Source organism: Myotis davidii, unplaced genomic scaffold (genome assembly GCF_000327345.1).
Source record: "Myotis davidii unplaced genomic scaffold, ASM32734v1 scaffold269, whole genome shotgun sequence".
Classification (NCBI taxonomy): domain Eukaryota; kingdom Metazoa; phylum Chordata; class Mammalia; order Chiroptera; family Vespertilionidae; genus Myotis; species Myotis davidii.
Window position 1 is genome coordinate 7,731,605 of NW_006383008.1, and position 14,237 is coordinate 7,745,841.

General features: G+C 43.0%; 1 protein-coding gene across 3 annotated transcripts in view; it reads left to right on the forward strand.

The window, feature by feature from the left end:
- The window catches only part of RNGTT (RNA guanylyltransferase and 5'-phosphatase), a 200,339-nt gene extending 196,987 nt beyond the window's left edge, over positions 1-3,352 (forward strand). For all 3 annotated transcript variants that reach the window (XM_006778272.2, XM_006778271.2, XM_015557684.1), the window contains one exon: positions 733-3,352. In XM_006778272.2, coding sequence (XP_006778335.1) covers positions 733-893 — 161 coding nt within the window. In that variant the 3' untranslated portion in view covers positions 894-3,352. The remainder of the gene's footprint in view (positions 1-732) is intronic.
- Positions 3,353-14,237: the final 10,885 nt, after the last annotated feature.

Here is a 14,237-nt window from a genome sequence, read left to right on the forward strand (position 1 = left end):
CTTATGAGAAAATATAGAAATTGCCAGTTAGAGTTTTGCAGCTTAAAAGTTACTGTTTATACATTTAAAGGTTCTTGTTGGAACTAGCAGATAAGTTCGAACAAGATGACTTAATTCTAAAAATCGGAATAATTAAGCCAGTATCTTTCCCCCCAAAAAAACCAAATTGGTAAATACAATTAAAAGGACTGGTACTAAATTTTGATCACATAAGACAATTTGCTTTTTTAAATTAGTAATTTTACTTCAACAAGTTATTAAAATAATATTACCTACCAGCTACAGTGAAACCTGCCCATTCAGTGGGAATGGTGGCTGATGCTGAGCTATATACTTCTCAGTGTGGACTGTTTTCTGAGAAAGAGTGGACTGTAGCACATATTTTTTGTAGAAATTTTAGTTGAGTATGGTCTATATGTGATGCACTATGCTAGGTTAAAATCCTGTAAGAACTATTTGGGGCGACAGAAAACTATAGCGAATACATGCTTTTAACCCATGTACTTAAAGTTTTGGTTTAAAATTAATAGTATAGCAATGAATAGCTACTGGAAAAACTCTTTTGGAGGGTGGGAGAGGGAGAATAGTTTAATCCGAAGCATGCCACTCACGTCAGTAAAGTGGAGGTGTTTAGCATAATGGGAGGGAAACCTGTCCCCTTTCTCATCTCCCTGTGGTGAGTCCACTGCCTTAATTAACCCTCACATGAGATGTGTCTCCCTTTGTCCACAGCTGTGTGCAACAGCATCTCAAACCCTGTCACCAAGGAGATTCTGTTTGAGTTCATTGACAGATGTGCAGCTTCTCAGGGACAGAAACGAAAGCATCATCTGGATCCTGACACGGAGCTCATGCCTCCACCACCTCCCAAAAGACCGCGCCCTTTGACCTAAGTCCTGCCTCTGACTTCAGGATTGAGAGGAGAGATGAATGAGGAAAAATGCTGTCGCCCCATTTGCAGCCAGAGAAATTCAACAAACAATGTGGCTTGGTGTTGATACACATTTGAATTTTTTTTTTTAAAGAAAAGTATTGTAGCCAGGCTGTAAATATTTGACTCACTTGTTTTCTTAGTGCTACAATAAATACATCATGGATTTAAACATTTTATTTATATTTGATAAACCCAGCCTTACCTTGTGGAATCTGAAGATTGAAATATCCAAAGGTTTGAATAAGATTGAAATCAGTGAAAAAGAGGCCTTGTTTATATATGGATAACTTCTACCTTTAACTTAGAAAGTTATCAATCTGGAACTGTGAGCACCTAGAACACTGTATTTTTTAGAAGTTGTATTTCAGCTATGGTAAATTTTCCTTTTAAAAAATTTAGGCAGTGGCATTAAACATTCTTCCAATCCTTTATCATGGATTTTCTCCATATCTGACATTCTTGTATTCAAAAACAAATGACAAGGTTGTTAAGTAATGCATACATTAAACAACGTGGTCTGGCTTTATCATTTTAAGAATTGTTTGTGGACATGTAGAAGGAAAAAGGAAAGCTCCGTTCTGTGAACTGCATCCTCTCTAAGGAAGAGCACTGAGTATCTCTCTGCATTTGCCTCTGTTTGAGCTGCAGTGTCAGATCGCCAGTGTGTCCGTCCTGGCAGTGGCTTTGAGTCTCTTCATAGAACCTAGGTCTACACCACCAGACCCTTTACCTGTTGTTCCCTGGGAGACATTTTTTTTAAACGCCAGGGCTACTGCTTTACCTCAGTGGTTTCAGCACATTGTAAATTACACGAACACATGAAACTCACTGTGATTATAGGAGTGATATCAAACACAAGCAATGCTGTGTGAGTTCCCTCGAACAGAACAGCAAAAGAAATGCCAGCTGACTCCCATGATTAGGAAGTGGTGTGAGTGGAGAAGGGAGCATGCTGTCACCACAATTCCTCTCCCACTGCCATGTAACGCAGAGGCACAGAGCAGGCACCTGTAGGAACTAAACATCAAGGAAGCAAAGACATTTCTTTTCAAAGCCAGGATTCTATGTACATTTTCTTCTGGGAATGTTATTTCTGTTGTATGTCTGAATTTTAAAACGTTTACTGGTAGATAATGGATTTAAAGGGCAGCTAATTGGTCATCTGCCATTGTTGAGAAACCATGTTCTGATTGGTTTGTGAAGGAACTGAGAATTAGCCGATTAGAGGCTAATGTATTTATTTTTAGAGATACAGGTTTTAAGTATGTGTATTTTAAATTTTTTTCATGACCTGAATTTTATACATGTCTCTGCATGTATATATATATGAGTATATGCAGCAGTGTATATTCTTCTACTAATGCAGTCAGAAATGAAAATCCGAATGACTGACCTAGTAGACTGAATATCTGACAGGATTTGTATATGTGATAGCACAGGTTAACCAAAAATGTATTTACATTCACCTGGGTTTAAGTGTTTTTAAACAAAGTTTTCTCCTGCAGTGCTTTTCTGTGTGAAGTAGTAGCGTCATGCTCAGGTGTTCTCCTTTGTTGTCCCCGAGTTATGTAATGTATAGTGAATTTATCCAAAATGTCATTTTAGGTATGCTCTTGTGTGTTTGGGCGCTGAAGGGATTAAAACACCCAACCGTCACATGGCTAGAAAGATGGAAATTTGTTAAGGTTCCATAGTGTCTTCTACAAAAACGGATCTAAAAAATGCTTATGCAACTCCAAATAGTCTGATGGCTCCTTCACCAGGATTAGTGACTTTTCCACATCATATGTTGCTTTCTCTCGAGCCTGGGTAAATGCAGAGCCCTTCTGCTGATGTAAGAGCAAGCTTTTGCCAGTGATCTTTAATGGAGTTAAATGTTTATGGTAATTGTAACCTTTTAAATGAGTTATGTGAAAAGAGCATCTCATTTTTAATACACCCAGATATTTTCTCCTTGCCTTTGTGCATTTTCCAGCAGTTAACTCCCTTAGTCTTTCCTTTCTTTTCAGTGATAGTGAAGTGTAATAGTTGGCCGTATATGTAAACCCAGGTGGCCCCTGAACACACTACCACCTGCAGTATCATAAAGAGTCATCTAGAAAGTCAGCGTGGAGGGGAGTGGTGGGACCTAGAGCCAGGATTTGGAACATCAGGAGGGAAACACTTCCCTTCCCAGCCCACTTCACAATACCCATTTTTGACACTGAAGTTTTGTAGGTAAGAATAAGAGAATTTTGCTTTTCTGAGTTATCACATATAAAAGCTTTTGCATTGTGTTTGGAAAGATGTGGATGACTCGACTACCTGGATGGTTACATTTGCTTTCTGTGAAATGCTCAGAAAATGTCAGGACATTCCTTCTCTGATGTGTGTCAGTGTGAATTGTAATAAAACTACTGACTTAAAATAACAGAAAGTGTATCTACTTTGTGTTACTTGTGATGATGTCTTTGTATCTTTTTATTTAACTGATGCTTTTATGCCCCTTCTCTTACTGGCATCAGATTCTGCTGCTGTCAGTCAGACCCAACATAATCTATGTGGTTGTGTCACATTCTAAAAATTAGCATAAGACTTGGAAAATCCTCTATTTTTCTTTCTGAGAGACCAAGAAATTTGAAGGGCATTGGGGGATATAGTTTGCATCTTTTGTTTTTGGAGTGTGGGGGAGTGTGGGAAAACTCATCTTTATGTGGTTTTAAGTATAATCTGTTCATCTACCTTATTTGAGCACTCTGTTATATGGTAGATATTCTGTTACATTATTTTTTAATGCATTTAATTCTTTCAGAATACTCAGCGAAGAATATTCTAAAATGATGAAGTAATGGCCTACCAATTTGTATTGTTGACTATGCATTTTTGTAGTGTCGTATTTGTCATTTTTTAAATGTTTAAATGATGCCACTATTTTGAACCACATATATAGTTCTTTCTGGCCAAAAAACCTGGGAAGTCAAGGACCAAATACTTTCAGGTGGAGAAAATGAATGTGGTGGAGAAAACCCTGGGCTAGACCCAGAGACCAGGTCTAGGCTGTGACTCGCATTGGTTCTGTGTTTTCTCCAGACCTCGTTTCTCCCTCCCCCAGCTACAGGATGCCGAGATTGGGCCAGATGATCCAAAAGAGCCTTTTTAGGTCTAACATGATTGTGTAAAAGACAGTGCTTTTTAAGTGCCTATATTCACGATTAAAGCAATATTGCCGTTACTGAATATTTACCAAGCACCGAGACTACCCTAAATACAGCCACTCTGTGCAGGTAGGTGCCGTTATAAACCTCGTTTTGTAGTCGAGGAACCTGAGATTCAGAGGGTTACATAAGGCAACAGCTAGTAAGTTGTGCACGAGACACAAGCACAGGCCTTCCTGCCTCCAGCGCCTGATGAATCACACAGGAATCTCCTAAGGCTCCTTCCAGTCCCTGCGTGAGGATCTTTCAGGCCAGGGTCCCTTGGGTAATAGGCATCTAACGCCTCTCTCCCAAATGAGATGAAGTTGGGAAACGGGAGGTAACTACATTTTTAGGACCTTACCTAACTACCTTCTTAACAGTATTTAAATCTGAATGATGTGGAGGCCATGAAAAATGTAAAATTTTCATGCTAAATTCCAAAGATGTAATGAGGATGAAATAAGTGATAAAATTACACACTGGGCCAACATTGTCCTGGTCGTTGCATAGTTAGCGGTCCGCTCTGGCAGGCAGTGTCAGTCTTGGTGAACCAGGTGTGCCCTCCGCTGACTGGACTCTGATGTCAGGTGACCACTGTGCACTGTGAGGGAGGTGGGGGTGGGCACTCGTCGGAGGGTGTTCAGAGAGTTCACATTTCCAAAAATCAGTGCACAGATCTGGGATTGCAGCTGTTTTGCTATTCTGTTAAAGGATATTTACCAAAAATTCCGTTGCCATCATTTCATAAAATAAAGGGAATCTTAGCACCAAAAAGGAAGGAGGGCGTAATTTAGAAGGACACACCTTTACACAGAACAAATTTTGATTTAAGAAAGACTTGCTACGCTGTCCTTTGCAGCTACATTTCCCCACAAACAGGTGGAAACTTTGTCATGGGCCAGCGTTCGGGATCCCTGCGTAGCTGAAATTCCAGGCAGTGGCTTGCAAGTGGAGCGGGGCAGGAAGACCCTCAGGGAAGAAGCCGCCCTGGTCCCATAGCTGCAGGTCACATTTATAGCCATAGGTGACCACAGTAAGATTACCTCACAAAACATGGTCACATTGTGCTCTTGTGGTAGAAGGTGTGTAGGTGAAAAATGAAATAGTCTGAATGTTTAAAGCTACCCAAATAGAATGAAACCCTCAGCTGTGCGAGGTACCGAAATACGCATAGCCAAATACAACACAGAAAAACAGAATTTGACAACACATCACACCAAGAGAGTCACTAGTCTTCATAACTTTGAGATTGGCAGACAGACTATTTTTCCCTTAGACCAGTGGTTCTCAACCTTCCTAATGCCACGACCCTTTAATATAGTTCCCTGTGTTGTGGTGACCCTCAATTTCATTGTTACAAATTGAACATAATTAAAGCATAGTAATATATAATTACAAAATATGTAGTTATATATTATATATGTAAATGATAGCATGAACTATATTATGTAATATATAATTACAAAAACAATATGTAATTATATATGTGTTTTCCGATGGTCTTAGGTGACCCCTGTGAAAGGGTCGTTCAACCCCCAAAGGGGTTGCGACCCACAGGTTGAGAACCGTTGCCTTAGATCCTGCCACCCAATGATCCTTTAACACTGCAAACCTGCTCCTGCCTTCCTCCCCAGGGAGAGGTCCCGGCCCATGACAGCAGAGGCCCTTCGGGCCCTGGCCAGGTGGCTCAGTTGGTTGAGTGGTGTCTCCTGCACTGAACGGTTGCCACTTCGATCCCTGGTTGGGACACATGGCCAGGTTGCGGGTTCAGTCCTTGGTAGGGGTGCATGCAGATGACCAATCAAGGCTTCCCACTCTCCCTCCTTCCCTCGCTCCTTCCTTCCTCTCTAAAATCAATGGAAACATTTTTTTTTTTTTAAGGCCTCAGCCTGTATGTGCAGATGTCGGTCTCATGTCTGCTTTGTGATACAGCTGTGTGACTCCTTGATTTTCCAAAATGCCTACTCTCTATGCCCAGAAACCCTCAACCTCCTTTAACCTCAGGATCAAGGGGGCCTTCCTATCATAGATCCCCTCCTAAATCCCCCACTGACTTGTGATGATCTCCCCCAGTTTCCCCTCCAGACGAGGGACTGTATCATCTCTGTGACCCAGAGCACGGGGTTTGACAGCGGTGGGCACTCGGCCGTCACTAGGGCAGTAAGTTCAAATGCCCTTTTGTACGTGCTGTCGAGACTCAGTCCAGATGTGTTTGCTGTTGTCTCCCTCAGTTGTAGCCTCATCAGACTTGAAGTACCAATCACAGTTCTTACTTCTTCAGAGGCCGTCGCTGATGCATTTGTATTTAATCCTGATTAGAAGCATCCTGTCTTCCCTTGCCTTTTGCACTGAAAACGAGTACATCAGAGGGAAACGTCTCACAGAAGAATCGGAAGCAGGTGGTGCCTGTGATACACTGAGGGAGGTGTGGGCAAGGGGTGTTTCTAATCATGTCTCATTTTCTAACGCCGCTTCACTGAGCTTGCCGCATCTTAAACTAGAAGGCTGCTTCTCCCCGACCCACCTGCTCCCGCCCAGTTTCTGAGGTTGCTCTAGAGAAGTCCTTTGATAACTGCTGAGGCCTTTGTTACTTTTAAAAATAAATACTTGGTGTGAGTTGGTGCTTCTAGCCATGTCTTTACTAGTGGAGTGGAGAAGGCAAGTGAAAGATGATGTTCTTGTTGCTACTAAAGAATGCTGTTTTTCAGGATATAAAGGAATAAGAAACTGTACAGTTTCTGTAGAAGTTCTGCTTCCCTCCTGAAAGCTGCCAGGGAAACATTGTGTAGTTTTGTTCTACAGTTTAAACATACAGTGTGCTCTGATACACAATGAAGATGAGGGCTACAGAGACCCCAATTAAGCCACACCGCAATCAAAACCTGCTACAAAAATGTCTTGAAAAAACTGCATGTAGGTAGAAATTGCACACCTGGAGACATCATATACAGCTGGGCTGATGCAGGGGGTGGGGAGTGCCCTAGGCCTTGGTGGATGGTGGGTTGGATGGGGAAGGGGTGGTGCGGACAGAAACCCTGGGGAAGGGTGCCTTGGAGGGTTGGTCTAGAGCAGTGATGGTGAACCTTTTGAGCTCGGCGTGTCAGCATTTTGAAAAACCCTAACTTAACTCTGGTGCAGTGTCACATATAGAAATTTTTTGATCTTTGCAACCATAGTAAAACAAAGACTTATATTTTTGATATTTATTTTATATATTTAAATGCCATTTAACAAAGAAAAATCAACCAAAAAAATGAGTTCGTGTGTCACCTCTGACACGCGTGTCATAGGTTCGCCATCACTGGTTTAGAGTTTGTGTGAAGGACAGTGGTAGGAAATATGGCTGTAATCACTCCCTCTTCAACCAAGCAACCATCCTTGGCCATTTGGTCTTCTAGTTACTGACCCATTCCTCTTTCCCCTTTCCTGCAAAGTTCCTAGAAGAGGATGATTTCACATGTTGAAGCCACGCCCTTTTCTCTCATTCTCTCTCGAACTCACCGCCAGCTGGCGCTCCTCTCTGCTGAGACTGCTCTTGGCACTACCACCAGTGCCCTCTACAGAGTCAGATCCACTCTCCTAATTGATCTGTCAGCGCCATCAGATTTGACAAGTTTCTCATACCCTGTGTTTTGTTGTTGATTCTTTGCTTCTGTTTTCGCTCTTTTTAATAAAAAATTTCAAACACACAAAAGTAAGGAAAATGATAGCATGAACTCCTGTCTACCCAGATTTAGCAGTGATCAATCTGTGGTAGTTCTTGTTTATTTATACACCAACTAATCCCCCACTCTCCTACACACACACACACACACACACACACACACACACACACACACTCACACACTGATTGTTTAAAACAGATCACAAGCTACTCTCTCCTTGTTGAACCCTTTTTGCACTTGGCTTCCAGATCACTACAGTCTCTTAGTTTTCTTTCCTTCTACCTATTGGTCGCTCTTGCTGAGCCCTCTTCACCTTCTCAACCTCTCCGTGTTGTCATGGCCCAGGCCAGTCCACTGGCCTCGTCTGCACTGTCTCTCAGCAGTCTCTCCTGATCTGTGAGCACTAATATCACCTACACACAATTTCCAAATTTATTTCTAGCCTGGGTTTTTCTTGTGAATTCTAGACTCAAACATCCAGCTGACAACCTGACATCTTCACTTGGATGTCTGTCATCTCAAACTTGATACGTTAAAAACTGCACTTTCCTCCTGTAGACTCCCTTCCTTTCCCACACTCTTCTCATGGAGCTTAGTTAATGGCAATTGCATTGTTTCCAGTTGCTTTAGAATCGTCCTTGATTCTTTTCTTTCTCTGACACTTCATGTCCAATCCATCAGCAAATGCTGTTGGCACTACCTTCAGACTACAGCCAGACTCTGACAGCTCCTCAGTCTCCCCACACTCTTACCCCATCTCTTGCCTAGAATATGGCAATAGCCTCCTAACTGGTATCCCAGTTTTCACTCCCCACCCCCCACCCCCACACCACCCCCAGCTATTTTCCACACAGCTTGTCTGTAATATATTTTGGAACATGTCACTCAACTACTCCAAACCTTCCAGTGCCTTCTGCATCATTCAGAATTAAGTCGTAAATGCATACTGTTGTCCACAAGGCCTGCCTAACCTGGCTCCCAGCAGCCCCTCTGGTCTCATCTCATCTCCTCCTTACTCACTCTGCTCATCATACTGGGTCCTTTGCTGTTTCTCTAACTGCCAAGCCTGTTCCCACTTTAAAGACTTTGAACTTTCTCTTCTCTCTCTCTGGAAATGCTCTTCCCCTGGATATCCATCCACAAGGCTCACTCATTTCATTGAAGTCTCCAGACAAATGCAACCTTATCGAAAAGGATTTCCTGAATATCTCATCTAAAATGCCACTCCCATCAACACCTATGCGCTTACCCTGCTTTATTTCTCCAAGAGTGCTTATGCGCTAACATACATTTATTTGTTTACCTGTTGTCTGGCTCTCTTTTCTAGAATGTAAGTTCTTTGAGAACTGAGAATTTGATTTCATTCATTGCTGTATTTTCAGCATCTAGGCCAGTCTGGCACAAAGTGTAGGCATTCAACAAATATGTCTAGAATCTATAAGTGAACTAAGGTTACATAATTAAGCTGGGGACAGATCGTGAATGTCTGCCTAAGAAGTTAGGCTAAATTTAATTAACAACAAAGAGCTATTGAAAGCTTTTAAACAAGGGAGTTCTTTGCGAGAATAAACTGTAATTTGTCTAAGGTGGCAGAAGAAGAAAATTAATAGGCTAGTTGGGAGGTTCTTGTGATAATCCAGGTCAGAGTAAAGAAGCTAGGACAAGGTGGTATCTAAAAAATACAGGAGATGAATGTGACAGGCATTTAGGAGGCAGAATTATCAAGATTCAATAATCAGTTAAAAAGCTAAATACCTTCAAGGGTTTGAGCCTTGGTGAGGGAATGAATGGCAGTGCCCTTCACAGAAATGAGCAGCTGGTTTGAGGCTGGGTTGAAGAAGGAGCTTCCCAGCACGATGAGCTGGAGGTGCTGTCAGGAGATTCAGATGGAGCCATCCAAAGAGAAGGCAGAGATTTAGGACTGACGCTCAGACAGTCAGACCACACACCAGTGATGGTAAAAACTGGTGTGTAATATATTTTAGAACGTCATTCAACTACTCCAAACCTTCCAGTGCATCCAAAAACGGGTGAGTAGAAGGTATAGAATAAACAAGAGGGTCAGGGGTTTCCATGCATGGAAAGAAAAAATAACCAGTAAAGAAAGGAAGGCCAAGAAGTAAGAAGAAGCCTATGAGGGTAGAGCCCACAGGAGCTAAGAGAGAGATGCTTCTTGAAGGAAGAAGCAGAGAATAGTTTTGGCTGCTCCTGGGAGTCACAGAGCCAAGGACTGAGAAAAGGGCCTTGAATTTGGTTTGTCAATGACTTTCAGAAGCACTATGGGGATGGCTGGAGTCAAGGGAAAAACAAGAGAAAATATGAGGGAATGGAGGTGGTGCAGTTTGGGGTTTAATCTGTGTCAACAGATGAATTGACATTCCCAAGTACAATGATGACACGGGCATGTACACTCTGTGACGACACGCCTTTGAGCTGTCCAGGGATCTTCCCAGCCACTGTTTCAAGCCACCCTGCTGTGTGGCCAGGGATCATTCCAGCGGGTGGGGCCTGGACTGTGGCCTCCAGCAGAGAGACGATGCTCCTGAACTCACGAGAAGCAGCAGCTCTGGGTTCCCGCAGGCGAAAGCACAAGGACCAGCATCAGCTGCTCCACCATGGAGACGGGCGAGGCCAACCGCAGAGCGCACACTGCCCGGCCCAGACACGCTGCCCCTGGAGCTGCTGAGCACACGGCCCGAGTGTGGCTGATTGGAAGGGGGCTTCTGGGAGGCTGCTGAGGGCTAAGTCTCCGCCTTCATGCATGTCAGATACTCATGTCCATGATGGCGGACGAGCTGTATGGTGGTAATCATTTTCGGTACAAGGAGACTGCGTTAGTAATGCACAACAGGCATTGTGCACGTTAGAGCTTCATTATTATTTGGAAATAATTGATGTAAAAATAATCCTATTGGACTTAGAAGTCCATTTGCTTCATCACAAGAGATGTTAGCAAGATATCACAAGAAATTTGTACATAGAAATGAAAAAGAAAACTTTTAATTCTCTATAATTTCTACTGTTGACATTTTTGAAAGGTTGCAAAAAAATGGCCCTAATTTTTTATTCCTAACATGTACAAGGTTTCTTATTGATAGCGACTCCCAAGCATTAAGAGAGATTATCATTAAAATGTTCTAGCAGGATTTAAGGACACATTTGAAGCATGAAAATCTGATATAAAAAAGGGCAAGTTCATGGAAGCAGGCTCAAGTTTCTCATTTCACATTTTGAAAAGATGTTATTTTGAAGTTTCTTACAAAGCTATATCTTTTCTGGGAATTTATATTTTACTTTTTCTTATAATTTTATAATATAAAGAAAATGTAATTGACTTTTTATCCCCGAGACCCATAGAGCCATCTTATACTTTAGTTTCCCCCAAGGTGTCCTTCAAAGACTGACATTTTCTGTGTTTGCCATGATGTGAAAGGGCTGGGAGCACTGTTCCGATGGCCCAGGATAAGTCAGGAGGGATGATGGCCTGGGTGAATGGGAAAGAGGGAGGGGACCAGATCCTAGGGTCAGAGTGTAGAGCCAGCTCCAACCAGTGGAGAGAGGGGGAACTGGGAATGGTAGGCGGTGTTTTCCATCCCTCCCTTATACTTGTATTTCCTTTGCTACCTCATCCCAGTATCAGGACTTTTTTGCTATAAAATGACAGAAACACAAACTCACCTACTTTAGATAACTGAATAGTCCAGAAAGCAGAAGTGACTTCAGAAATTACTTGATCCAGGGACTTCCCATCTCTCAAATCCTAGTGTTCCCAACTAGTATCCAATCATTATGGTCTTCCAGTATCCACAAGTGGTATTGCTATGTCATGCATATCGACACTGCTTGTAATCCAGCTGGTTTTGCATGTTTAATCCTTTCCACCACCATAGATGGACCATTGCCCTAAGCATGTTTGTTTCTGAATCTCCTGTATCACCGAACAAGGCATTTGTGCATTCACGTATTCACTTAACGAGAATTTTTTGAGCCCAGAAATAGAAGTTCCTGAATAATTCTACATGAATGAATAAAATGGTTTACTTTAAAAAGATTGCAAAGGAAGCATAAAGTTGGAGAAAGACGAAATTTCATTTAAGGACGAGAGGTAAGCAGCGAGTTTGAGGAAACTGATAAGACTCTAGGGCAGTGGTTCTCAACCTTCCTAATGCCGTGACCCTTTAATACAGTTCCTCATGTTGTGGTGACCCCCCAACCATAAAATTATTTTCGTTGCTACTTCATAACTGTAATTTTGCTACTGTTATGAATCGTAATATAAATATCTGATATGCAGGATGTATTTTCATTGTTACAAATTGAACCTAATTAAAGCATAGTGATGAATCACAAAAACAATATGTAATTATATATGTGTTTTCCGATGGTCTTAGGTGACCCCTGTGAAAGGGTCGTTCGACCCCCAAAGGGGTCGCGACCCGCAGGTTGAGAACCGCTGCTCTAGGGAGTTTATGATAATAGACACAATCAAATTGGCCATGAACACTGACCAAGGTTTAGCTAAAGTTTGTCCTGGTTACAAGTGTGTTACCTCAGGTGCACTGTTGATGGGACCCAGTGGAGGGTGTTTGTTGGGTGCCAGGGCTATCGCTTGGGCAGAAGGGACGCCAGTGCCCTGGGGCCACAGCAGAGCTGCTGTTCACGGTGCAGAACAAGAGTTACAACCAGCAGGGGACTCGATGGATGGGGGAGGTGTGGAGAGGAGGAAGCTACTTTCTGGACACTATGCCTCCTGTGATCTTCCCAGAGAAGAAAAGCATGAGACTGAGTTAGAGCTGGAAGTCGCCTTTGAGAGCTTCTCGTCCCATTTTAGAGGTGAGCAAAGTGAGACCCAGAAGTACCAGGTGTCGTCAATAAGGAAACACGGCTAGCCCCCTGACTGGGTCCCAGCTCATTTGGCATTATTCCCTGTGGAGATAACAGTGGGAGTGAAAAAAAAATTGCCTCCAATTGGGGAGACCATTTGAACTTTGACAAAGTCCATAGTGTCCAGAGGTGACTGCGCTTTACCTTCTGCCGCCCTGGAGCCTGAGCCCCCTGGGGAGCTCGGATGCCCTGGGAGCATCGCAGCACTCCAGGGCCGAGGAGGTTATCCAGGAGGAGGCAATGACCAGAGGCACCGCTGCTGGGTGCTCGCAATTGCATAACCCACACTCGTCTACTTAGGCAAGTTTGATTTTGATTGCCATAGAAGGCAAAACCTCTTAAAATGAAGTGGAGCTATCTTTGGGTAGGATGCAAAACCGCCCCTGGGTATAGCACATCAGAGACGATGTGTGATTCCTTCCAGTCCCTCAACTTAAAAAGGATGAACAGATTTAACCGATGTGTTCTAAAAATAAATAAATAAAATCTGCTTTGAGCTTGAAACCAAGCATAGACGTTTCAGGGTCTTCCTTCCTCTGGTGGCGGAACAGTCAGGGAAAGGGGAAGTAAAGGGCAGTGAGGAGAAAAACTTTTTTTTTCAATGTAAAGACAAAATCATACCGGGCTGACTTAGCTCTGAGCATTTTCTACTGGGAATAGCAAGATTCCTGAAGGTCACAGAAACAAGGTTGGCTGGGAAAAAATTATGAATGGTGCTTATACCTTTAAGTCATCACAGACATGCCCGAGGAGTTGAAAAATCAACATTCTTTTGAAACCTTTAGTTTTAATAACAAAACAAGTCAAACCCAGGGATGACCCGACTCCTAGGACTCAGATTTGGAGAGGCAACATCCGCCTACCCCGGATAGCCATTGGGGGGGTTAGTCTCTCACTCTTCCCACCGGCCTTCAGGTCCCAGGGCCTCGGGGAGGCGCCGTGTGGCCCCTGTGACACAGCCATCCACTCTGGGAGCCAGAGACACATCGCTCCTCTCTTTGGGGCACAGCTGAGCTTTCACTTCTGGAGGGAAGTAAAATGACCTTCGCAGGTCATCCGCTATAAAAATAGGCAACTTAATTAATTTTGCTGTATAATCAGCTCCTTACCCCCACCGTTTGGAGTGAAATTTTATCCTTTTAGTTCTCTTTTGTCTCTTCCCAAAAAGAGATTTAATGTATTACTGTTGTGCAGAAAATCAATGCTTTGAAATCAATGGTAATTTTTCAGGCTGTTTAAAATTACTCACATGACTGGCTAAGCCTGCTGCTGATAGAAAAACAGCCTCTTTGCGGAGGAAATCTTCAAGTCTGAACCTCGCCACTATATGTGTCTCTGGGACTTTTCTTCTTAGAACTTGGATATTTGTCGCCAAAACCGGTTTGGCTCCGTGGATAGAGCGTCGGCCTGCGGACTGAAGGGTCCCGGGTTCGATTCCGGTCAGGGGCATGTGCCTGGGTTGCGGGCACATCCCCAGTGGGAGATGTGCAGGAGGCAGCTGATCGATGTTTCTAGTCGATGTTTCTAACTCTCTGTCTCTCTCCCTTCCTCTCTGTAAAAAATCAGTAAAATATATTT